We start from the raw sequence: 27,051 nt of genomic DNA on the forward strand, positions 1-27,051 counted from the left end.
TGTATACATGTATGTGTGTCTGTGTGTGTGTCTGCGTGTGTATCTGTTTGTCTGCATGTGTGGGGGGGCGTGGACGTATGGGGTGGGGGTAGATGCATGGGGGGCAGGGACGTATGGGGTGTGGGAAGACGTATGGGGGGAGTGGATTTATGCACCGGGGCACTGTGGTTTCTATTTACGCCTCTGTGTACAGCGCTGCATAATTTCTTGATAAATGCCAGTAAAAAATATAACTACTTGTGTTGACCTTAATAAATTTAAATACCAGACTGCACACAAATCAATGCTTGCCACAACCTGCTAGAATATTATTGGTTTATTTTTGCCATTTTGCACTGATATTAGAAAGACAAAGCTGGTTAGCAGACCTAGATTATACATCATAGAACATTAGATTGATTACGAAATGATAGCCCCTTCGTTTTTGGAAATATAGACTTAGTAATGGCCAAAAGCTGGCAGTCAGCTGCTGTAGACCCAAAGGGACACACTACTGCCCAAATAAATAAAAAATCACTGATTAGTAAATATACCCACAATGAAAGCATGCATGCATTTAATTATGACGATATATCTAAAGAGAGACTTCAAAAGCTGCAGATCTCTTGTTTAAAATCCGCTGCAAGCCCTCCCCTTTTAACCTATTCCAGATTTCTTGGGACAAAAAACATATACATAGGCTCCGCTACACGTGAGTGGCCTGGTTACATTGTTATATATTGCAATACCATTACCTTCTGCACTATATTTAGTATTCTCTTTTTTTCTTTTTATGTACTGAATTATTTCTGTAAATGTCAATATAAATGTGGGGTAAGTCATTCCCCTTATTTTTGCACTTCAGCGCTCCACTATAGGTACAAGTATACCTTGTACCGTTAGAAGGCGTATATATATTGTGTTGTGTGGGGAAGAGGGTATCCCAGAATAGTGTGTAGAGCTGCTATTTTATATGTAAAGCACTTTTGTGATATAACACACTTTCTCCGTAGAGGAGTTTTTTTTTCTGGTTATACTATGGGAACCAGGACTGCTCTGCACGTTAGATTTTTTCATATTCAGATTAAATATTTTTGACAATAATTAGGAACATTTTAATTTAAAGCAGGTATCCTAGCTTTCTTGTAACCACATATTTTGATAATTGCTAACAAATAATTGAAAAAGCTATGCATCACTTTTTATTCTGTAAAAATTTGTAGCAAGAAGCATTTTCTCATTAACACCTAAATTGGATTACTGCAATCAGAAACCATACAGATTTTCCATTATAAATAAGACCAGCGTCTAGACACTAGTTAAAGGAACACTAACGGCACCATAACCACTACAGGACGCTGTAGTAGTTAAGTAGTTATGGTGCTATAAGTGTCCTGGCACCCCCTCATATAAGTGGCTAAAACGGTTTTGAAGCTGACCCTGCATATCAGGGGCTAGTTCCAGAGAACTTATGGAAGCTCCATGAAGGAACTTCCAGCTCTGAATCGAGTAAGTGACCAATGCCCTGCGAAGGACAATTTATCAAATAGTTTGACTACTAACACTGGGAGGGTGCCAGTGCACTCCTTGCACCATAACTACTACAGTGGAGTTTTCCTTTAAAGTATCTAGCTGTTTCAACAATGAGATGAAAAAATAACCACAAGGTCAAAAAAGCATGCAAAATATAACAATATTCAATAGAGGTCTACTTACAAAACAGCAAGTTCTTGTGACTATTGCCTGAAAACCACATTTCTAAATTTATCTGAAATATATGAGTTGGAAGAAAAATCAGATTTAGCATTATTGGATGCCTGTGTCCCACACTACTGCCGAGTCAAGCCAACCTTGTTCACAGATTACATAACTGCTGTAAGTATTCATACATACCATAACATCAATTTAAACAAGAATTGTTTTTTATTGTTCAATAGTGACAGAAAAAGTGCAAACACAAAAACAGTACGCCAAAATGTAAAGAACACAGTACAAAGTCAGCGCTGAAACATGCAGTTTCGTCATTTCAGATGATTGCTTTTAATGTGTTTAACCAATTATCATGTTTTACAATTAGAATATTCACCGCATCCCCCCAGGGACAGGAACATTGTTCAATGTACAAAAATAAATGGCATATTGTTATACAATAGATATTTTACTTAAGAAAAAACAAACAAAAAAACACTCCAGAGTTTCTATAACATTTGTAAGAAATGCCTAAGGCTGTCACAAATCAGAAGAGCAATATTTTCCTTTCCTTTGAAAAGACACAACAGATTTATTCTTCCATAAAGTAATATATCAAACCTGCTGCACAGAAATAAACACAACCCTTTGTTACAATCATTCATATTAATGGAGGTTAAATGTGTAGTGAAGAGCCTTTGTGAGCACCCTATTCCAGGGGCTGGTAGCAGAGCATGTTTTACCAGTGGATCATCAGTTCTCATTAATTCTTCTTTGTATCCCTATTCTCTGCATCCCAAGTTTTATCCCCCTAGGATCCACTCAGTTGCTCCATAGAAGCAGAGCAGCACTATGAAAGACATGCCCCTCATTCTCATGCACTGTACAAGAGCCTACATGCCTCACACAAGACAGTTCTGCCAAACAGCAGCCTGAGAAGATGGGTGTGGGAGGGACTATCAGCCTTCAAGGTACTGTCAAACAGATGCTTTGCTTTACTTTGGATTCATTTAAATAGGGATTAGTCCAATGCAGACCTCAAGTGTTTTAAACTACATTTCCCATAATACTCCATAAATCACTTAAAGGACCACTATAGTGCCAGGAAAACATACTCGGGCTGGATGGAGAGGAAGGGGTTAAACTTACCTCTTTCTTCAGCGCCGGGCAGGGAGCTCTCCTCCTTCTCTCCGCTTCCTCTCCTCCTCTTTGGCTGAATGCGCATGCACGGCAAGACACTCCAGAGGACACTCCATCTCTATGAGGAAAATTCAGCGTCTCCATGCAGAGCGCTGCTTTTTCAGCAGCACTGACCCAGGAAGCACCTCCAGTGGCCATCTAAGGAGTGGCCACTTGGAGGTGTCTCTAGAGGCAATGTAACACTGCCTTTTCTCTGAAAAGCCACTGTTTGCATGAAAAACTCTGAAGGGAGCTATTATACTCATCAGACCAACTACAATAAGCTGTAGTTGTTCTGGTGACTATAGTGTCCCTTTAAAATATACTTTTCACACCATGGCTTGAGTACTTTTTTGTCCAGCTGGCAGCCTGCGCTAAGAGCTAATCTCTGCATGGTGTTTTATGTCTAGTACTAAGCTTTCAAACAAATAAATCCCTGCATTCGTCTTGTAGGTTGACTTATTTCAGTAATTTCACTCAGATGCCTAAATTAATTGAAGCAGCATAAAAGATTAAAAGAATGTAGTGTAATAAAAACAAACACATTACGCAAGTGTGTACCACAACGGCAACAGTGGGATTAGTGAACACCAGATTACAGCTACTAGAAAAAAAATCAGCACAGCGGGAGAGATGTACTAAAGGGTGATAAGTGGTTAGGTTTTAACCATAGTGAAAAATGCCTCTCCAGTTCTCAAGTTATCTAATACGGCCTAAGTACTGAGTACACAATGCTGCCCTCCAGTTAATGAGCTAAAACCTTTACATATAATTATTGCCTTCATTTATTTGGAATATAGTCCACTGTTTTTCATGAGAGAGCCGAAGTTAAGAGAGTGCCACAAATTAACACTGCTTATTTCTCATTTTCAAGATGTTTTAGTGCAATTATTGAAGCATTCCAATCGTATTGTTTTGGGGGATCAGTGCTAATAAGATTGAATATATTTTGATCAGTATATATTATTTTGTGTTTTCGTTAAATATACTTCAGTTGCCTGTGTATAATGCATTCTGGTGCCAGGAGGATAGGTGCCTGAAACAGTGTAATCCCTTAAGGTAAGACACTGCCCAGGACCTCCAGGCACCATAACAACTTCACAAAAATAAAATCATTATGGTGAGCGGAGTGGTTCTTTAAAAAATGTGACATACGTGTGCCTTCTGTTTGCTAAAAGGAGGATATATAAAACTGTAGAGGGTCTCAACCTACAAAACGCAGGTGTCTGAGCCTGTTTTACCCTGCTGGGTTTCTAATAATGTTTTGATAAGCAGTGACGCCTTTAAGATATCTCTCTGTTTCTCCATGGGTGCCAGTTCTTCAATGTCTCACTGCTAAAAACAACAAATTGTAAAAAAGATAACATTCTAAATCAGTTAAATCAGGTGACAATTCCAATCTGATTCTAAACTATTCTTCATCTTGTGTTATTGTTGTTTGTCTGTCACTTGTGTTATTATTCTTCATCTGCGTCTCTCTTACAGTATAAAAATATATATTACAGCTCTGAAAAGGTCCACAGCAATTTGATTATGTTCAAAGGCTGCCAAGATTTGGAGTTGCCAGTACGTTAGATGCTCAGAGAAAGCAACATCACAAGGGGATTATCCACTAAACAAAATAGTCTCCAAGTACTGGAGAAGCACAGGATTTAGCTGCCCTTAATCTTCGAAGCCTTGTGCATGCAATCAAAGCACTGTTGACTCTTCCATCATTGCTAAACTGACACAGGGATGCTGGTTCAAATTGGTGTCCATAAAAGGGCAATGGATGCCCTAATATTTCTGGACAAATGCTTAGGATGTAAAAAAAAAAAAAACATATTTCATGTCAGGCAGAATGGGTAGAGTTGTGGTTCTAAAGAAACATGTGGTTTCTGTCAAATCACTTGAAAACAGGGTGCTTATATGCTGCAGGTGATATTAATATTTGCATTCGCTATGCACTGCATCTCCGTCATAGTTTTAGAATAACAGATACACAATATCTTATATTCTAGATCATTTTCCTATTTATTTGTCCTATTACAATATTTTCATATATGTGACGGGAATTTGTTGTGACACTAGCGAAAGAAATTTGTGTACGGTAAAATTTCATCCAAGGGACCATTATATTATTGACCTACTGAGATATTTTCAATGTACTTGGGATAATTATGAAAGCTGATGTTTTAAAAATGTATACATCGTATCCAAGTAAATGATTGCAGGTCTGGAAATAGCTTTTGCTCTCTATTTAGATCCAGGAACTGCCCTGTAATAATTTAATTTAAACATGTTTATTATTGACTGGGAGACCATCTGCCTCCTCTTATTCTAAAAACAGACACACTAATCTCAGCGTGAGTACAGTGATAAGTAAGTATATTGCTCACTAAATTCTACAGGTGTTGGTGTAAAGCCTCTTTAAATGCCAGATTGACTTACTGAAAGTAGATACGAGGTGAGGTACTACGTTTTAAACTGGTGGCAAGCCCTGTGTGTGCAGATATGACAAAAATGGTCTGTTAAATATGGACTACAACCTAAATTCTCAGTGAAACTGCTTTTTATTAAATGCAGTAAACTTAATTTTAAAATGAACGCCGTAAGTAATCTTGATCCGGTTCTTCTTCCTCTTCAAGGTAAACAACAGCAACTTTGTTCTCGTCAGAAATTCCAGAGCTTTGATGGACTATTCTGTGGACTTGAACAGTTTTATCAAATTCGGAGGTATCAATGATGCCTTGGGATTGAGGATTGATTTCAACCTCATAAGGGTATTGAAAGATACCAGCGATTTCTTCTTCACCATATCCACTTTCAGCCACCTCCAGATCATCTGTCAGTCCCCTGTATGACTCACTTTTCATTGGCTGCCTGTCAATACTGCTGGAAGCAAACATTGTTTCACTTTCTTTAACTGCACCTTCATCTTCATATTTTGTAGAAACTTTGGTAATGTCCATCTGAAAAGTAAATGATTTTTCTGTTGGACCAAGTTTAATATGTTTAATTGATCTCTCACTCTCCGTGGAATCCCCAGAGGGGGATGAAACAAGGAAGTCTGATGATTCATACGATTCTGTAATTGGTCCTTCAAATACAACATGTTCAGAAGATGGCATTTCCTTGCCACCCAGATGGATATGTGCAATAGACCTGTTTGAGTCTTTCGAATAGGAGCTATCCTTTCCACCATCAAAGGCTAAATTTATAGAATGAGGGCCTTCAAATATAATTTGCTGTTCTTTGTTTGGGCTTAATTTGATGTGATGGACAGACGTATTGACGTTTGACTGGCCTTCTACTGCAGCAAAGCCCTCTGGATCTCCCATTTTTTTAGGTTCAGAAATGAAGCCTTGATATTTTATTTGTTTTGCAGTGTGAATCTTCTGAGTACCAAGACTGTGTTCAACAGGCATGTTATTGTCTTCTGGTGTACTAGCTTCTTGGCCATCAGTTTTGATATGTGTTAGAATGTTAGGGATTGAACCCTCAAAAATGATTTCTCGTGTCATATGTGCTTCACCTGAATTCGTTTTAAAATGAGTAACTGTATTATTTGTACCTGTTGCACCTTCTGATTGAATAATATTTTGGTCCCAATTCACTTTTGCGCCTCTCTGTTGTCCCTCAAAGTGTAAACTGATATCTTTTGTACTTGGATTGACCTTGTCTCTATACTGTTCATTTCTGACAGTATCACTGCCAACTGCCTCTGATTTGAAGATGGGCCCCTGAAATATAATATGCTCTGTAGGATGCAATTCTGTAGGACTTATTGTGATATGACGTATTGACCGGTTTTGATCTGAGGAATTTTCTGTATTGTTTTCTATATCCAGTTTGAGGGTTTGAGGGATTGAACCTTCAAAGATTATCTGTTCTTTAGAGTATATTTCCCTAGGTCCTAATTTAATATGGTGAGTTGATCTATTCATTTCCACAGATTGCTCTTCAACTAAACTTTGCTTTTCTGAGTCAGTTATCTGTCCCCCTTGTGAGAAACCATCATCTTGGTCACCCACTGGTATATGTTTTATGAGTCTGCTCTTATCAGTGATGACTTGTGATCGAGATATGTCTCCTTCTGGACTTTTAGTGTCCTGATATCGACTGTAGGACTCAGCACCTTTATTTGTTCTCATTGTAATTGAACTATAAGATTCATTATTTATTCCAGATTCGGTGTTAAATGACCATTTATGACCTTCTGTTTTGTCTAGAAATATTGCTTTCTCTTCAGAGGTTTCCATAGCAGAGTATGGTGTTGGTGCATCTCCACCCTTAGCCTTCTCAATTAAATGCAGTGTTTCAAGATCATCGGCATCCACTGTCTGTGACACATTTATTTCTGCTACAATCGTAACCAAACCACTTTCTCTAGTTTGGTCAACTTTTTTGATATCCACTGCTAAACTGCTGGCTTGAGTTTTATCTGCATCAGCCAAGGTTGCCAATTCCACAGCTAGGTCTTGTGGAAGACTGCCCTGGAGACAGTCCAATGCACCTTTCAACTGTTGCTGAGGGTCTTTGTTTTCTTTAGACAACAGATCCATGATTGATGACTGGAATTCATGAGGGATTTTAATTTCTTTTTCTATCACGACAGTCTCAAAATGTGACTCTGTTTCTTTTGGAATTTGTGTTTCTAAACCCTCATGATGAGTTGTGTCTGGTTCATTACTGCTAGCATATTTTACAAACTCACTTAACATTTTCCGACCCTGTGAACTTTGCAAGAATTCATCTTGCCAGGAATATTTAACTTGGGATTCCTCCTCTATGTGAATTTGCCCTTTTATTGTCTCCTCATCTTCGTCTTCTAAAATGGGAATGTCATCTGGAATTGAAACAAAATAATTTGTCTCTTCATCTATATCTTCCCCCTCTGCTACTTCCTGAACATTGGTGGGCCCTTCAATGGGTTGTTCTTTGTCTTCTTGTTTTTTGGTGGATAAATTAAGTTCTTCATCAGCACTTACCACGTGTTTTTCATGATAACTATCCTCTGCTTCCTCAACATGAAATGGGGTGGAAAATTCAGTTCTTCCAAATGTTCCAATGGACTCCTCAATTATTTCAACCTTAACAGACAATCCTGGTTTCCCTTTTAGACCGGTGTGAATTATATCTTCTATCCAATCTTTTGCTTCTGCACCTTTTGTTTCTCCAAATATTGTTTTTGTAAACTCTCCTTGCTGTTGGTTGTATACTAAGCCTTTTTTATCTCCTGTCTCAGTGTGTTGGACTTCTTCGTATGTTTTTCTGTTCCATAGATCAACAAGATCAGGTTCATCGAAAAGGTCCACATCCTCCTCTGTCTTTGACTGTACAGTAAACTCAGTTTTTACTGATCCATCACTGCCCACTTGTTTTCTTTCTATAAAGGTCACGCTGGGATCATCCAATGCAGATGGTTGACCAAAGTGTTTAAGAATATCTGTTACCATTTCTTTTTCTCTCAAGTTCTGAGATGAAGTTATGAATACCTCTGATTCCTTGGTAGTGGAGGTGTTTACTCCTTTATTTTGTGAATGGCCTTCTTCATTTCCTAGAAAACTCATTTTTTCATCAGTATACATTTCTTCTAAGTTTCTAACTAGACTTTCCTCAGATTTAACATGTGCTCTATTGTTCCGTGCTTCTACAATGTCATGTTCATCAAAAAAGTCATATTTTTTCTCCATCTCAGACTGCACAGTAATGTCAGTTTTGACAGATCCATCACTGGCAAATAATTTCTTCTTTACAGAAGCCTCACTATCATCCCATGCAGATGGTTGGCCAAAGTGTTCAGATGAGGTTATTACCACCTCCGTTTCTTTAGTCGGTTTGCTTTTGCTACCTTCTATTTCTTTATTTTGTGTACGTGCTTCTACATCTTTTAGAAAAGTATTTTGTTCATTGGTTTGTTTTGAACTTCTGGTTATTTGAATCTCCCTGACATTTTCTACATGAATTTTCTGTGAACTATCCTCATTCTTGCTTATTTCAAATTGTATTGGTATGTTTGTAAACACTTGCTCTTCTCCTGGCTTTTCTCCAAGTGTAATAGACTTGGCTGACTCATTTTCTGTAAACTTGTCTCTTGTCATAAAAGTTATTTCACTTGATTCTACTTTCTCCAGTTCCTCTCTCTTCTTCTTAGCTTGTTCTCTTTTCTTCCTTTCCTTTTTGACTGGTAGTTCCTGTACTTTAGGTTCTGTTATTGTATTTTCCTCTTCTCTCTGTGTTACACTTACTGTATCTTCTTTTCTAATTTCCTCCTCATTTAGGCTACTTTTTCTGTGTTCCAAATCATGCGTCTGATCCTCAGTGCCCTTAGTTATCACATTCATTTCCTCCACTACCTTAGATTCAAAGTGCTTTGTCACATTTGTTTCCTTTATTTTATCATCTACCCTGGTTTCTCTTTGAGCGTTACTGACCACATCAGGCTGTGACTTAATGATGACACTTGATTTTGTATTACTCACCTGTTCTTGTTTTGCCTTGTGAGTGTATGGTGTAGAAAGTCTTGATGAATATGGTTGTGACACAATACGAGACACTGTTTCATTCACATTTTGGCGAAGGTGTCTGTTTTTCAGTAAATCATGTTTTTGGAGGAAGCTTGTGCCAAACCTATCATCCTTTTTTTGTGTAGACATCTCACGAACATGAGACACATTTGAGCTATTTAGCCTTCCTAAGTCTGTAGACAATGGTCTAATGTGTATTTCTGGCACTGTTCTTGACTGGAATCTGTGGATATCTGAAGTTCTTTTTGCCACTGCTTCTTGGCTTCTGAATCCTGGAAAGTCCCTTCTCTCAGCTTCCCTCTTGACCCCAGAATATCTTGATGACTGTTGAAAACTTGAAATTACACGACCTATGATTGATACAAATATAAAAAGACATAGAAATCAATAACACACCAAATGCAGAACCTACTGTTGCTCATAAATTCACACTTGTACTAGAGGATATTAAATAAATTATGAATTTACTAATACATGACAGGAATCATATTGTTAACTTGGGCAACAGTAGGTGAAAAAAAGAAAAAAAAGTCACAGGCATTTTAATGAAAAATTAGAATGTAAATCTATTTCTCATTTATAGATGAAACGTAGAGGTTTTTCTCAATTCAATTTACATAGGTTCTCCACTAATCCTCTCTCATCCTCTCCACTTGCATAATCTTCATCAATGTTCCACTGGTGAAATTATCTCATGGGCCTATTGACAAACAACCGATGAATGTGCAAATGTAGGTGGTGCCAAAACAACAAAGGTGTAAGAGTTCTACAAGATTTTACTATCTTTAACCCCTTAAGGACCAAACTTCTGGAATAAAATGGAATCATGACGTGTCAGACATGTCATGTGTCCTTAAGGGGTTAAAGGGACACTATAGTCACCAAAACAACGTTAGCTTAATGGAGCCGTTTGGATGTATAGATCATGCCTCTGTCGTTTTAATGCTCAATTCACTGCCATTTAGGAGTTGTCACCTTTGTTTCTGTTTATGCAGCCCTAGCCAATGTAATGTCAATCCAATGTAACTAACTTTAAATGTTTTTATCATCTCCTGCTTTTGTAAATTGAACTTTAATTACATACATGCTATTAACAGAGCAGTTTAAAAAGTAAAACAGAATTTAAAATAAAGTATAAACATTAGATGACTCCTTACAGGAAGTATTTTTTTTAGGAAGGCTGTGCAAGTCACATGCAGGAAGGTGTGACTAGGATTGTATAAACAAAGTGATTTAACTCCTAAATGGCAGGGAATTGAGCAGGGAGACTGCATGGCTATGATCTATACACCAAAACTGATTCATTAAGATAATGTTGTTCTTCTGACTATAGTGTCCCTTTAATGTCCCGATGGGAGACAAAACCTGACTTTAGTTCATGTAGCATTGTTGCTTTCTCTGGACCTAACCACTACATAAAAGTCCCATGCATCTAAAAACTGAACTAAATTGAATCTTTTTATATTGTGCTTTTTATCATATATTTTGTATTCTAATATACTGTATATTTTAGTGTAGACAGATACATTTCCCAGACCTCGTAAATTATTTTCATATCTTGCACTTTCTGAAATCTTTATCATTATGCCACTAGTTATATATGGTGAAATATCCTTAACTGAACATGCGATATTTGCCATGGAAACTTCATTTTCACTTGCAATACAAACAGTAAAAGTTTTAAATAAAATATTAACAAAGTGAATTAATCATATGTAATAATGATATTGTCATTGTGTTACATGCAATTTAATTGACATCTTCATGTTTATTAATTGTTCCACCTGTAGGTCTTTCTTTCACTGTGCGATCTGTCCATATTACTGTGCCCTTTTGGCTTTCTCCTTCTAGAAGAGCCCTGTTAGGAATGAAAGACAGAAAAAGGTGGGAAGAGAATCATTATGTAGAAATTTGAACATATACCACATTTTTTTTTAGCTGAGTAGACCTACAGTTGACGTATAATCCTGAAAAATATCTGCAGCCATATAATCTGTTATTTCTGTGACTACTTATTCCTGACTAGAACAAGAACGAGTTTGCAAAACACCCTCTAAGCAAGTTTGTAATGGCATTCCAGACTTGAGGTGAAGATCACTCCCCAACATCTGGCAGTAGATTACTCATCATTGGTTGATGTTGCATTGACCTTCAGAACATTCTTAACTATGTTTTTGTTGTTACATGCTGATAACCCATCATATCTAACATCTTGGCTATGTCAATACTTTTCTCCAATTCCCTGGCTCCATTCTGTACTTCAAGGTGCTGGTCCATGCTCTTGTTCTCTCTTGCCTGGACTATTGCAATACTCCTCTCAGGGTTCTTACGTGTTTCCATATTGCACCGTTGCAATCTATAATGAATGCAGCGGCAAGGATAATTTTCCTGTCCGCTTGCACCTCCCACGCCTCCCCGCTCTGTCAGTCCCTGCATTGGCTTCCAGTTAGATATATGGCTCAATTTTAAATTCTGGTGCTTGCTTACAAGTCCCTACATAATGCTGCTCCAACCTACCTATCCTCCTTAATACACAAGTATGTCCCGTTGAGGCCCCTATGCTCTGCCAAAGACCTACGTATATCCTCTGTCCGTACTCCCACCTCTAACGCTGCACCTCTTCTGTGGAACTCCCTTCCTGTCTCCGTAAGATTTTCACCCAGTCTCCACTCATTCAAAAAATTAATTAAAAACTCTCTTCTTCAAGAAAGCATATCAATTAAACTGTTAGCAGTTTTTTATCCCCCACCCCCATGACTCCTATCCTGCAACTGTCAAAAATTACCTACTAAGCCCTCAATAAATACTTTTCTAACAACCTACCTCGTACCCCTACTTTTACCCTTTGTGTCACTATACCCCACTCCCTCTAGAATGCAAGCTCATTGAGCAGGGCCCTCCACCTCTCTGTTCCAGTACGTCCAGTTGTCTGGTTACAATTACATGTCTGTTAGTCCACCCATTGTACAGCGCTACGGAATCTGATGGCGCTATATAAATAATAAAACAATAATAATAATAAGAATAAATTTCAAAATGCAAGCTTCCACCTAAACTGCCATGGAGAGGATTATTAACTAAGTGATTACTTTGTGGTAGCAGATTTAGAAAAGCTATTGGCATAGATTGGCATCTGCTATATTCTAAACTGATCAAACTAATGTTTAACTCTTCTGAAAGTGTCTAAATCTGAATTTACCAATATTAGACCATGTATAGAGATGGGGGTTAGTTCAAATAACTCAGCAATTACTCGGAAATTAATTCCCAAACTGAAAGTCTGGCTATTCAATCAGGCCACAGACAGTAAACAAACCGGAAGTAACTCCAACCTTTAAATTGCTATGTTACAAGAAAATAGGATTAAGTGATTCTTTTAATATGTATATTATTCTAATGCTTTAGTGTCCCTGTGCCATAAAATATGTGTGCCATATGAATAATTAAATAAAGAATCTTACCACCTTTTTTTCTAAGCCGAGGATCCCTCAGCACTGCTTATTTCTCCTTCTCCTGAGACGTAATGGAGGAGGCATGGCATCCTCTGCAATGGTCTAATCCAATGCTCCTGATAGAGGAGTAGTGAGGACATGATGGGCATGTACACCAAGTGCTGTACCCACATCCAAGCTTTAAATCAATACTTTCCTAAGGAGGCTGCAACATCTGACTGAATGCAGTGGAAGCCACTAGCGCCTCCAGTGGCTGTTAGTATGACAGGTAGTTGACATGGCTGTTGCAGTGGAAGAGCCTCCATTGATTGTCAGTATGACAGCCACTGGAGGTGTATCTAACTCTTTAAAGTAAACATGGCTGTTTCTGAAAAACTGACATTTTTTTTTTTACCATTAATGGTTAAAATGACAAGACCAAAGCACCCTGGACAATCATGTCTTCGCCCATTCCTTGCTGTGGAATGGGGGATGATTCAACTAATGCAAGGGTCTCCAGAGCTCTATTAACCTACTAATTTGTTAACTCCTTAGCCACATCCGGTGAACAGCCAGTTGTAGATTAGTGAAATATTGTTTGTGGGCTTTTATGAGCTCACTGCCAAAGCCTGGCTGGACATCTCCTTATATTTAATTTAAAGGTGAGGTGGTACATATATTTAGGAGGATTAGAACATTGTCGCACACAAGCCCATTAGTAGTTTAGAAGATAATCACATACAAGTCCATTTGCTTCATGTATCTTGCAATTGGAAGGATCCCAGGGCAGGTTTTTATTGAGTTATTTAAAGATGTATATTTAAATCCGAGTCTGCTTATACAGTCAGAAGCTCAATTATAAATATGGGACTTGAGTTAGGCAGGAATAAAATAAGCAATTTGAAATCCCTCAATTTGGATGTAATACGATGCTTTATAAGTATCCAATGTCATCTACTTTGAAAAGACTTTACACTTACTTATTTGCAGACACCAAATTGCTGTGAAATGAGACTGCACTTTCAAGGCCAATCTCAAAATGTGGCATTTAATGGATTTAGTAAACATCCAAATTTGAATATCAGGTCCTTTTAGGATATTTACAAATTTTAGCTATTAAATATTCATTTGGTGACTAATAGATAACTCCACAATCTTCCCATCCTACTGTTACCCAAGTCTCATTATTTTCTTAGTATCTGTATATTCTTGATTGTTGATGTAAACAATTCATCACTATGTAGGGGAACTGTTTCTGCAAATTCCTGTGGATTATAGAATTGAAATGTACTTTCTTAGATAGACTCACATTTTCTCCAGTTTAATTTATTGTGTGCGATCACGCAAGGTGTTACTAATAGCCAATACAGGCAAGACATCAGAAATTACCTAGTAACTGGGCAGATAGCTCAGAATATCTGGCTCTTGTTGTCACTTGTGTTTCTAAAGCAATTGAAAACACTACACATAATATCAAATAGCACACACATAGAGCAGCTGAGCAACGGGAGCCGGATTAATCGAGTACTATAACTCATGACAACGGAGGACAACCAAAATAAAAGCAAAATTAATACTGTACCCCACCCTGCGAGGTGCCAGGAAACTGACTCACTGCCTCATTCCTCTTGTAGAATAATTTATTTTCAGTATGTTAGGTTAGGATATAAATGATGTGCTAGATTAACGAACGTGCCCGACAGGAAAATGAGCTATAATGTAGAAATGTGACCACGCAAAATACATGTAACAGGTGGACGCAGAGATGGCATCTATCTGGCTTAACAGATCACTTTCTGTGTCACTAACGGTAATTTCATTTATTCCAAACCAGAAGAAAAAAATCCAGAAACTAAAAGATAAAAAAGTATTCATCAAATAAATGGTAGAATCAAATTACAGAGCTACTTAAAGATTCAACTTTTGCTTCTATCTTTAGAACTAAATGTTATATTAAAAATGCATTTTTAATTTTGAAATAATGTGCATCAATTGAGATTATTAATGTAATAAAGAATTTTTTTTAGTAATGATCCATCAAGTAAGTTTTTTATTTTTTTATTTGCTACTCCTTTATAGTAATAATATAAACTAGATTCAGTTTGACCAAAATCATAAAACGTCCAAAGAACTTTGCAAAGTTAAAGTAGCTTAGAACTGGAATGGATGGAAATGGCAAAATGTATGACCAAAATAAAAAAATATTGTCTCTACTAAAATATAAATTAGCTTGTTATTAAAGGAACACTATAGTATCTGAAGTAAAAACATGTATTCCTGACACTATACATTACAAAAAAGAGAATAAAGTGATTTTTAAATTTATTTATTTATTTATTATTATTACTGGTATTTAGATAGCATATTCCGTAGCGCTTTACAACATTACAATATTATAGGTCAGCTGTTTAAGACTTTAGGTCTAAATAGCTGTTTAGTCCTCCCTTGTCCACCCTTGTCCACGGTTAAAAGGGTTATTTACTTTTTAACCGCCTCTTTGGCTGAGATCATCAAACTTGGGCATAGGAAAGCATTGGGAGACTATCGCGCATGCGTGGCGAAATGCCGCTCTGCACCAATCAGCTTCTCCTCATTGAGATACATTCACTCAAGCCATCTCTACATGGAAAGTTCAGTGCCTCCGTGAAGTGTGGAGACGCTGAACGTCAGTGCGGCAAATTATACAGCACTGACCCAAGGAGCACCTCTAGTGGCTGACTGAGTTACTGCTACTATGGGTGTTAAAAGTCAGTAATATACACATTACCTTTTCTCTGAAAAGGCAGTGATTACTTTAAAATGCCAGCAGGGACATGCTATACACACGAGAACCACTACATAAAGATGTAGTTGTTCTGGTGACTATAGTGTCCCTTTAAGTTTGTTAAAATAGTCAGTCATCAAAACCATATTCAGGTCACATGTTTTTTCTAATCTAATTTATGCAAAAGTTTCTGGTTTGTAGACAACCATTGGAAAGCATTTCTTGCTGCAGAAGCAGGGATGATCTTTCACAGATGTAATACAACTGGCCTGTATCTGCTGTCATTGTACAGGTGTCATGCACTGAATATCTTACCTGTAAGCTGCCACTTCCAGGCTGAGTCCAGTCTTGACTTGCATCAGTTCATGATACTCTTTAAGGCGTTCAGTAATGGTTATAGTTATATCATTTCTCTCAACCTCTAACTCTTCTATTATGATCTGTGGGGAATAAAAGAGACAGTCAAAACAATGTGCCATAAGAATGTGTAATGTCAAAATAATATGACTAATAAACTACTGCTGAACTGCTCCATACATGGTCCTAATATTCGCAGCTTGAGTGTGTCCAGATGTGGGACACCAAGAAATTAAAGCGGGTCGGCAGACAGCACCCCAAAATTGGGACTGTCCTTCCAAAAGCAGGACAGATGGGAGGCATGTGATATTATATGCTATACACATTACATTATATCAATGGATTTAAAGGAGCACTATAGGGTTAGGAACACAAACATGTATTCCTGACCCTGTAGTGTTAAAACCACTATCTAGCCCCCTTGGCTCCCTGAAAATAGTAAAATCTTACTTGTATTCAAGTCTGAAGCTGCTGCATCTGCCTGACCTTTGATAAACTTCCACTGACCTCAGAAGTGGTGGCCTGATACAATCACAATGCTTCCCCATAGGATTGGCTGAGACTGACAAAGAGGCAGATCAGGGGCAGAGCCAGTATGATTCAAACACAGCCCTGGCCAATCAGCATCTCCTCATAGAGATGAATTGAATCAATTAATCTTTACGAGGATAGTTCAGTGTCTGCATACAGTGGGAGGAGACAATGAATGTTTGGATGCATTTTAGGCAGCCATGACCCAGGAAGGATCTCTAACAGCCATCTGAGGAGTGGCCAGTGAAGTTATCACTAGGCTGTAATGTAAACACTGCATTTTCTCTGAAGGCAATGAAGGTAATGATTCTACTCACCTGAACAAATTCAATAAGCTGTTGTTGTTCTGGTGACTATAGTGTCCCTTTAAAGGGACACTATAGTCACCAAAACAACTGGCTTAATGAAGCAGTTTTGGTGTATAGATCATGTCACTGCAGTCTCACTGCTCAATTCTCTGTCATAAAGGAGTTAAAACACTTTGTTTATGCAGCCACAGTCACATCTCCCTGCATGTGACCTACACAGCCTTCCTAAACACTTCCTGTAAAGATTCATCTAATGTTTAAACTTCCTTTATTGCCAATTCTGTCGAATTTATTACTTTTTGCCAAAAACAACAGCCATGTTTGCCAGGTGCCTCCTGTATGTACTTAAAGTTCAATTGAAAGAACAGGAGATAAAACTTTTAAAGTAAGTAGTGTCTGATTGAAAATAGAACCATTTAGTTTGCATGCAGGCTCTGTCAATCATAGCCAGGGGAGGTGTGACTAGGGCTGCATAAACAGAAACAAAAGTGATTTAACTCCTAAATGGCAGTGAATTGAGCTGTGAGACTTCATAGGCATGATCTATACACCAAAACTGCTTCATTAAGCTAAAGTTGTGTGACTGTAGTGTCCCTTTAAGTCCTTGTAGTGCACTTCTTCATGTAATAATTTCCAAAAAAAACACCTGTATAACTGCACACTATGTGACAAAATGCAATATATGGCTGATATAAAAAAAATCCAGGGCTGCTTTTTATTCTCAGTCCAACCTCGATAGGAGATTGGTGCGGTACACAAGGGCCATGACTTCTGATACTGATCAAGCAAATTAGAGTGGAAGAAAAAAAGAGAAGTGAAATGGAACATGTTTCCAACGCAACAGAGATATTGATAAATCTGTTGTGTTAGAAAGGTGATCTACTTACCTTTTTCCAGTGCAGTGCAGTGCTCCTCATGTCTGGCCCGTCCCCAATCCGTCTCCTTTGCTAACATTGTTAGAATTGATGATCTCATCCCATAGGAAAAACCTCTTTCTTCAATTAAGGTAAGCAAACAGAAGTGAAAGCTTTCTCCCTGACTTCTAGAATTGAGGTTATCATTGAGGTTATCGGCCTTCAAAAACAACAGCCATGTTCGTGTAGTGGTATTACTGGTATTTCTTTTTCACAAAACATGGCAACTTTGCCTGAGACTTAATTAAGTTGCTGGCACATAGCCGAACTTTTCGGCTGCAATGGGCAGAGTTCCACATTCCCCACTTAAACCGGTTGTCAGCTTGGAAGGATCCCCCTAGTTTTTCAAAACCACTGTAGTCATATAATACCTAGCATGACATATCCGTCTAAGTGTATCTCAGTGATAGATATTGAGATATGAATATTTGCAATGGATTGTCATATGCCAATACAGAGAAATGTGCAAAATTATATTAAAGGGAAATTGCAGATAAATTGCAAAATTGGGCTTTACAAAACTCTTTTCCTGAACAGTTTTCTTAAAGATGAAAAGCACCACTCATCTTATATTAATTAAAGGGTTACTCCAAGCATTATAACCGCTGGAGCCCGCTGTAGTGGTTATGATACCAGGATTAGCTCGGCTCCATTTCCCATTTACGTGGCAAATGGTTTTGCAACGGATTGCCTTCTTACCTGGATCCCAGCGGATCAACCAGTGACAACGTTCGGTTTCTGCAGATATGCAGATGCTGTACGTTGATCCTGCTGACCATTCACTGGCTGAGAGTGTCAGCTGGCTCATGAATGCCAATGAATGCAATTATTTATATAGAAATATGCACATATTTGACATTAGCCAGCTTGGAACTCTTGTTCTGGGATAGGTACTGATATCTCAATAATGAAGTGCCTATAGTCCCTGAAATAATTTTGTTGTCTGGAGTAGCCCATTAAGTTTTTAATATAAATCAATGATATGAATTACATTTTTAGCAAACTGCAGTCAAGGTAACTGCGGCTAAGAAAGTTAAATCATTCAGGAGAGAGCGGAGGGTCTTATGATAGTCTGAGATAAATAAACAATCAACTGGACTACACATAAAATGATAGTAGCCACTGCTGCTATATTTTTTTGAAGCAATTACACTTTTCCTACTACTTAATTTAAAAATGTATATATATATATATATATATATATATATATATATATATATTTCCACAAATTTAATAGTTCACGTTGATCTTTGTCAAAAAATATTATAGAGATTACACACCTCTTTTTTATTTTTTTAACACAAGATCGGAAATAATAGAACATAAGCAGAAATGCATTACAGTATACGTAACAAAAACAAAAACAAATAAAAACGCTAAACAAAAGACTAAAATGGTCATACAACTTGTATATGTACGTAATGTATGGTCCATATGCAGCAAGTGCAATTTTAACAGATGTCTATTCTAGCCCCCCATCCACCCAGTTACTACTAAATTGCAGCCATTTGTCCTTCAAAACTTGCTGTAGACTATGAAATGACAAGTGGTTGTTTATGTCCCTCTGCAGAGATACAGAGGAGCAGAATTTGGCAAAGGATATGTTTCTCTTAGCGAGGGCCGAGGGGGGAAGGTAAATTAGGCTTTCTAGGCTACATTTTGCAGTCCTGTACTATGCAAAATAAAAGTTAGCCCAAGCATGCATGGTTTTGGGTGAACGCAGTTAATTAGATATAATGGATTTTTTTTAGAACTGGCTCTTGCTAACAAATAGAATAGTAACATTGTGTGTAGGCACTGTGAATATGCTCAATGGCCTGGCTGAGGAGGAACATGTATGTACATGAGGATTAAGTTGTGTCATATGAGAGTGGCAGGGTAAGTCCCATGCCAATTGTGAACTAAGGACTCATGTCCAATGTTGTAACAGCTGAAATTTGGGGCCCAAAAAATATTGACTAGTATCCAACTCCTATATTTTGCAGCCTTCCACAATTAATCTCTCCACCCCCTGCTAATACTGTCTGTGTTTTCGCATTCAGCTATTAGTCCCCCAAATGTAAAACACTAAAAGTTGCACTTTCTAAGTCATCATGATATCCACCATAACTGGGTGGTAAGGGCTGTGGAATAGTTGGCACCATATAAATGCTATTAATAATAAACCGGTGATCCTGTGCATATTAGTTGCTTGTCTTTTTGACACAGCACTTTTGTATAAATAATATAATATAACGTAACATTTAACGTTAACAACCAGTTATGGAAGTATACAAAGTAATTTGGGCATAACTTATTTGGATATAATTTTTTTTTTTTATAAACACAAAGTACATGATACAATGTTTTCTAGTTGGATTACTCAAACACCCTCCATCCCCACCCCAGTAGAGTCCACACCCCCTGTAAACAAGGATGGACAATGTCCAAGTACATTGGCACTTTCAGAAGTTACACAATTTCCTAAGCTTAACATTCTAAACTTGGAGTATGATGAAATGGGTATGGCATTGAATGTGTCATAATCCCGCTCAGTACACGATATGAATATTCTTTATATAGGACTTGCTGTCTGAGTCATTGAAGAGCTGCCTTTGCACTGCCTTTGGCTGCGATTTTTCAGCAGCTCTTAAACACTAATGCTTAATCAATTACCAATAATAAATCTAAATGGATTCTAAAGTTGTTCTATGACCCAGAAAGAGAAATACTTATTACTGACACTTAAAGAAATACCACCAAAAGGATTTAGAATGTTAGCTGTAAGACAGACAGGGAGATTGGTAGTGGTAGATACATGCCTCCCAACTCTCCCATTTTTGGTGGTACAGTCTCAATTTTAGGGTCATGATTTCCAGCATGCAGTGTGAACAGATGACAAATGTCATTTTTGCACAGAATTTATAAAGGGCAGTCTGGAACAGACTTCTTATGTCACGCTGGTGCACCTAGCCCCTGGCACAATAGTGAAGATATCTTAGTATGTGCAGTGTGGCAACTGGCAAGCAGAAACACTGCACATACAGTTTCCTACCACTATGCCCACTTCTAAAAGCAAAAATGGTCATGGTGGTTAGAGTAACACTTTCATACATTGGAACTAAAAACTGCTAAGTCTTATCATCAGAAACATTCCATTGATTCACGACAGTGCCCTCTACCTTTTGTATTAGTCGGTTTATATTGTATTGTCTTTTTCCAAATTGTACAGTGCCGTGGATCTCAATGAAGTGGTCTGGGTGCCATGCCCCTTATGTTTTAACTTTGCAACTAAAAACATTGCCACTTTGATGAAACAGCGATGTTTTGATTGCTGGGTTAACCTATTGATCCGAAAAAGTCTGGGAGGTAGGAAGGAGAAAGGCACGGCGAGGGCTGAGAAGTAAGTATATCTCACCTTTCAAACTCTCACATGACGGAGGACACCTTAATAGGTATTTAATAACTGCAACGTTAGGGAATTCATGTCTGTGTTCCTAGTGCTATAGTGTTCCTTTAACCTTTTATTTGACAGGGCCCTAAAAAATGTACATGGCATTAACTTAGTAACCCATTATTCAATTAGAAAATTAACTCAATTACTCATTTTACAAGTGTAATAAAGTTAACTTATTCCCATTATCAAAGCGGTCCCTTCTGGATGGAGAATAATATAGAATGCATTAAAAAATATGCAAAAGGTCACTTGACACATTCTGACGCAGCTCCTTAATAGCAAGGCTAGTCTCTCTTACAGTGACATTTTTTTAAATGCAATCCTCATGTACTCACTACTGATTATTGGTGGACATCCTCTAACACATTTTGACTACTTATGGTGAGCTCAAAACAGCCACTGTTTACAAAGCTGGATAAATAAAAAAGAAGAGTCTGATTACTCAGAGTAGCATGCCCAGTGTCAATCACAGAAACACACTGCAGTGAATGATTGGACCAGGAAGCACAGAAAGTAAATCTATCTGGCCATGGTTTTTTTCCAACCCAGAGGGTCTTCTTCACATCTGTGGAGTATCCAGTTACATCATTGGTGAATCATTGTGGAAGTTCATCCATGGACATTTAAAGGGCTTTGTATAGTGCTTCTTTTTACCTAATTAGTAAGTATGTGGTCACTCATTTTGGCCCTAACTGGGAAACGGGTTCTACTGGTGCAAATTAAGTAATTATTTAATCATGGTACTTTTGTGCTCAGGAGACCATGATGAAAGAGCTCCGTTACTTAGATAGTAAAAGGTTACATCTGTCACTTTGCAACAAATTCATTTTTTTTCTTGAGAAATAAAGAGCTATATGCTAACTAGGTCAGCAGAATAGAGAAAGGGTTAAGAATATATTGGCATAACATTTGTTTATCAAGAAAAAAAAAATGTGTGAATGCAGGTCACATGACCAGCTGGAACAGGTTTCTGTGACAGATAAGAAATGTAATAAAAATACTTGATGCTATAAATTGGGCAGAAGTTGTAAAGCTGCAGATATTGGGTAAAATACAAACATTGTCAGCTCTTGCAATATATTAATTAGCAGTATAAATGATAACTCTTTGTTTTGTTAGATTATAACTTTTTATTGTGTTAGATTATAGGCAGGTCCCTCTGTGTGTATGTCTCTGTATTTCAGTTATTGAATGTATGGGGCTCTGTGGAATATGTTAGTGTTCTATTACTGAATTATCACAAATAAATATATAATATGGTGTTCTACAATATGAGAACTCCTAAATCATCATTTTAGCATTTGTCAATAAAAGGGTAAATATATATATATAGTTATTTAGGATCCATGTAATAAATATATATATGATCCATTTAATATATATATATATATATATATATATATATATTTATATATATATATATATATATATATATATATATATATATTACAGAAATGGACAGAAATGTCTTTCTTCAAGTATCCTATATGTATACATAACACAACATTAGGGACTCAATTTAATTTGTTTAGATCAGCATCAGAAATTATCACAATCTGTTATAAAAAAAACTCTAGATCAAGGGTTCCCAGTTAATTTTTCCCATGGAACCCTTTGACATAGTGTATCAACATTTGTGTATCTGTGTGTATGTGTATCTGTGTGTCAAGGTGTGTGTATCTGTGTGTCAAGGTGTGTGTATCTGTGTGTCAAAGTGTGTGTATCTGTGTTTGTATGTGCCGGTGTGTCTATGTGTGTTTGTATGTGCCAGTGTGTGTATCTGTGTGTGTGTGTATATGTATCTGACACACAGATTCACACACACTGGCAAAAAATTGTCTTCCTTCAGTGCTGCAGGCTGAGGATGGTGTGCCAGGTCAACAGCTACTCACTCCCCTGCTGTCACTTGCGCCTGACCGGACCCCTGTTTAGCGATATCCATGGGGCAAATCGCTTCAGAACCCCAATTTTGTTCTTGCGGAACACTAATTGGGAAACCGTGCTCTAGATTATTCACTTGGTTTATCTAACAGATTGTGACCATTTATAATGCTAAGTTAAATGAAATATATCAAAGCATAAGTATTAATAAATTGTTAAAAAGGGAAAAATGGTAACAATGTATACACATCAAATGCACTTCTCTACTCACAAGAGCCCTATTAGACAAGATCAAAATAAATCATACATTTGAGAAGAGTCTCTGAAAGTAGTCTAAGTAGTACATATTGCAGTTAGCATGTTTATCTGCCATGTTACGATTAGAGCAGGGCCCATTCATATCGGGAAATTAGTCACAATAAACATATAACAATTCTCATTCCTACTGAACTGCATGACCTTCCACAGTCTGAATTCTATTTTTCCAAGCAGCTGCTTCGCTATGTCCTGGCCCACCTCACCACTCAAATGCAGTAACCAGCCATTGAAATACAGAAGATCCTAGATATCTCAGGACACCATTTCCATTTTGTACCCCTCCATGATTGACATTTTATTTGAGCTTTGCCAGCCTATACCACTAAATAGAAGCCTGACCTAGGCAACACTTAGTAGGGACTACTGGACTGATATCTTCACTTCTGTCTATTTTGTGGTGACACATGTAATGATTAAAATAAACCGGTATTGTAGAATAAGTAGGCATGTGGTATCATATTATTGTACAGCAACACCTCATGTACCTGATGGTTTTGTACTAGAGTTTGTTCCAAAATTGGTACATAGTGATAGTGATGTCCCGAACAGTTCGCCGGGATGTTCGGTCCGCCCCCTATTCGTCATCATTGAGTAAACTTTGACCCTGTACCTCACAGTCAGCAGACACATTCCAGCCAATCAGCAGCAGACCCTCCCTCCCAGACCCTCCCACCTCCATGACGAATAGAGGGCGGACTGAACATCGCGCGTGTTCGCCGGTGAACGGTTCCTGGCGAACTGTTCGGGACATCACTACATAGTGACATATATGGTGGTTTTTAAAATGTCGAGGAATTGGTGAGAATCTAAATATTAATAGGTCACCGTAACTCACCAATTCAACCACCTAAAAAATGAATTAGTCTTTTGGGTCGGCAAGGCAGCTAAGACAGTAATTGGAAAACTTTCAAAACACCCACAAATGCATGGGCCAAGGCAACGTCTGGTTTCGTATCTCTAGAAGGTTACTGCTGCCATTAGTGTCAAGATTAAGTATTTTCTTAAAGTTTAGGCTCCACGGCTGGAGGAGAATTAGTCAAATTAATCCACCACCTCTCTGCTCACTGAGCATTGGCTCTTTCTTACCCGACCCACGGTTCTGGTGGTTTTGAGCCCTTGCGTATTTTTCTCTATTGTTCCAGTCCTCCCCTTTCTCTCACCTTCATTACTCCTTCTCTTCAGTTTTACCTCTTCCCTTGCACCGAACCTTATATAAAGATTTTATTGCTCCACATGCATTACTGCTTCTTGACAGATTCCAGCTACTTTCCAAATTCATAGTGACACTAATTGAGTCATTTTTGTTTTTATAAAAGTAGCTGACCCTGCATTAGGTGTTATCTCACAAAAAATGGGATACTTCATTGCCACATATGATGTAAAAACAACACTCTGACTTTTCAATTTATGGTAAAGTTACTGAAACTGGAGAGGATATAATCTGTTTTCTTCATTTTCCATCCTCCTCTAAATGTTCCACATGACATCGGCTCACCAATTATTTATGTGGATTATCTTATTCCCTATGGAAATTATGTCACTAAAACTCACAAAGCACGGCAAGAAAATTAGAATTTTTAATCAGGTATCATCTCAAAAATGCTTGCTGGGAAAAATTTAGAGAATTTGTTACTTCCAGAAACACACTCGTGAATTCTGAAAGTTAACATCTGGACAAATGCAGGATAGAGGAATCTGGAGCCAAACCAAACATTTTTGCTACTGACTGAGAACTCTGTGTCATAAACTCAGTTAATTGCTTTTAAAATATATGATGCTTATTAACTAAAAAGTGTAGAAGCTGAGCTGCAAGGCAGACACATTCTGCAGGGGTCTCTTTCATATCTTGGAGAAATCCTACAGCGTCTATTCACTAACCGGAATGCTTTCATTTAGCTCAACAGAGCTAAACTTTGAAAGTCAGCTGTGAATTTTTCAAACTTATATTGGTCTTTATCCGCTGTACCAAATTCACTTTCTGTAGTGTCACCTCTCTGGTGGACAGAAGCAATTACAATGATCACTTCTTCATGTCCCGGCAGGTTCTTGTGTCTAAAGATTTCCTGCACACCTTTGAAGGAACAGTCCAGCTACTGTTACCACTAGAGTCCTCTACTGTGGTTATGGTGTCAGGAATGACCTGTGCCCTCCTCTGTAAGCAGTCAAATGTTTTGAGAACTTACCTGGGGTCTGCAAAGAGCCAGTCACTGCCTGCTCTAGAGCTCTCTTGCAAAGAGCTTCTGTAAACTCCACTGAGCTAATCCCTATAGTGCAGTGGTTTCGAACTCAGTCCATTTAGGGACTACCTAGTTGTGTTTAAGGTGTTTTTAGAAAAAGAAAAGAAAAACACTTTAGACACAACAGGGTAATCCCTAAATCCTGGACTGGTAGGGGGTACTTTAGGACTAGGTTGGGAACCCCTGCTACAGTGCATGGCTGACTCATTAGCTTAGAGTGGAAGATAAGATAAATATCCAAGCATACCAGAGGTTTCTTCTAAAAGGCAGTCTTTTATTAGGAACAGCAAGTGGAGACAACATTTCGGCTCCTTTCTGAGCCTTTATCAAGTCTCTTGGCTTAGGCTTTGGCTTTGAGTGTCAGCTGAGTGCTCTCTGCCAATGAGCTCTGTGTAGGAGATTCTGGGACAGAAGACATAGCGGACACATGGTAGACAAGTAATCAAACTGCTCAAACAGTTTGACAATGTACCCTGGGTGAGCATCAAGGCTGTCCTGGAATCAAAACCACTTTGGAATCTTCAGGAGACTGGTAATACTTGCAACAAATACATCACTTCATTCAGGCTGCTTTCTACAAGCAACGAATATAATGGTGAAATTGACAGCTCTGAGCACATTACATAACTTCTTTGCAGGCTGCAAATTTAGGGCTCCTGAGAAAACTCTTAGGGTCTAGTCAACCCAATCTCATGGCAACTTAGAACTGACTGAAATTTAGAATTTACAGCTCATTCAGCCAATTTCACAGGTGTCAATGTCATTGGTGTTCTGCTCATTGACCTGAGCCTCTGACTAAGGTGCAACTGCATATATACTGCACCAAAACGCGCGTCAGGTTCTTTCCTATGGGTCAATTTTATCTTGCACACACATGGGCACTTCACTGCACTGTGTAAAACACGTTTTTGTTATGATTTGAGTTTTTCCTTTCAGTTTTTTTCTTCTATGCCTATTTAGTAAGTTTAACAGGGAGAGAGGCTTTCTCTACTTTACTTTACTTTATCTGTCCTACTTTTGATCATTAGCGCTGCTGATCCTTTAGACAGTAACTTTTCTCCCTTTAGCATTAGCTCTGGAATTAGGGGAAAACTACTAACACCCTGTGCATTAAAAGGCCAGGCCTAATTAAGCCTATATGTATAATGCAGATTTAGGTGTTTAGCAACTTCATCTCCTCACTTACTTAGGCATGGGAGTTTGTTATAGTTTATGATTTAAATTTTTTCTTCTATGCTTATATAGTAAGTCTCACAAGGAGAGAGGCTTTCTTTACTTTATCCATCTGTCTACTTTTGATTATTAGGGCTGCCAATATCTTAGACAGTGACCTTTCTCCCTTTAGCACTTTTTTTTGGTGCTTAGGTACTAAGGGGAGATTTACTAACACCCTATGCATTAAAGGGCCAGGACTAATAAAGCCTATATGAATATTGCAGACTAAGGTGTTTAGTAACTTTATCTCCTCACTTACTTAGGCATGGGAGTAGCCTTATAAGGCTAGTTCGGTATTTATTA

At 37.9% G+C, this 27,051-nt stretch overlaps 1 protein-coding gene across 1 annotated transcript in view; it reads right to left on the reverse strand.

Annotated features, from left to right (window-relative positions):
• Positions 1-5,409: 5,409 nt before the first annotated feature.
• SYNM (synemin) overlaps positions 5,410-27,051 on the reverse strand; it is a 29,327-nt gene continuing 7,685 nt past the window's right edge. The window contains exons 2-4 of the mRNA XM_063448855.1: positions 15,867-15,991; positions 11,141-11,214; positions 5,410-9,706 (exon numbers count right to left, since the gene is read on the reverse strand). Coding sequence (XP_063304925.1) covers positions 5,424-9,706; positions 11,141-11,214; positions 15,867-15,991 — 4,482 coding nt within the window. The 3' untranslated portion in view covers positions 5,410-5,423. The remainder of the gene's footprint in view (positions 9,707-11,140; positions 11,215-15,866; positions 15,992-27,051) is intronic.

The sequence above is a fragment of the Pelobates fuscus genome, chromosome 3, assembly GCF_036172605.1.
Source record: "Pelobates fuscus isolate aPelFus1 chromosome 3, aPelFus1.pri, whole genome shotgun sequence".
NCBI classification, from domain to species: Eukaryota; Metazoa; Chordata; class Amphibia; order Anura; family Pelobatidae; genus Pelobates; species Pelobates fuscus.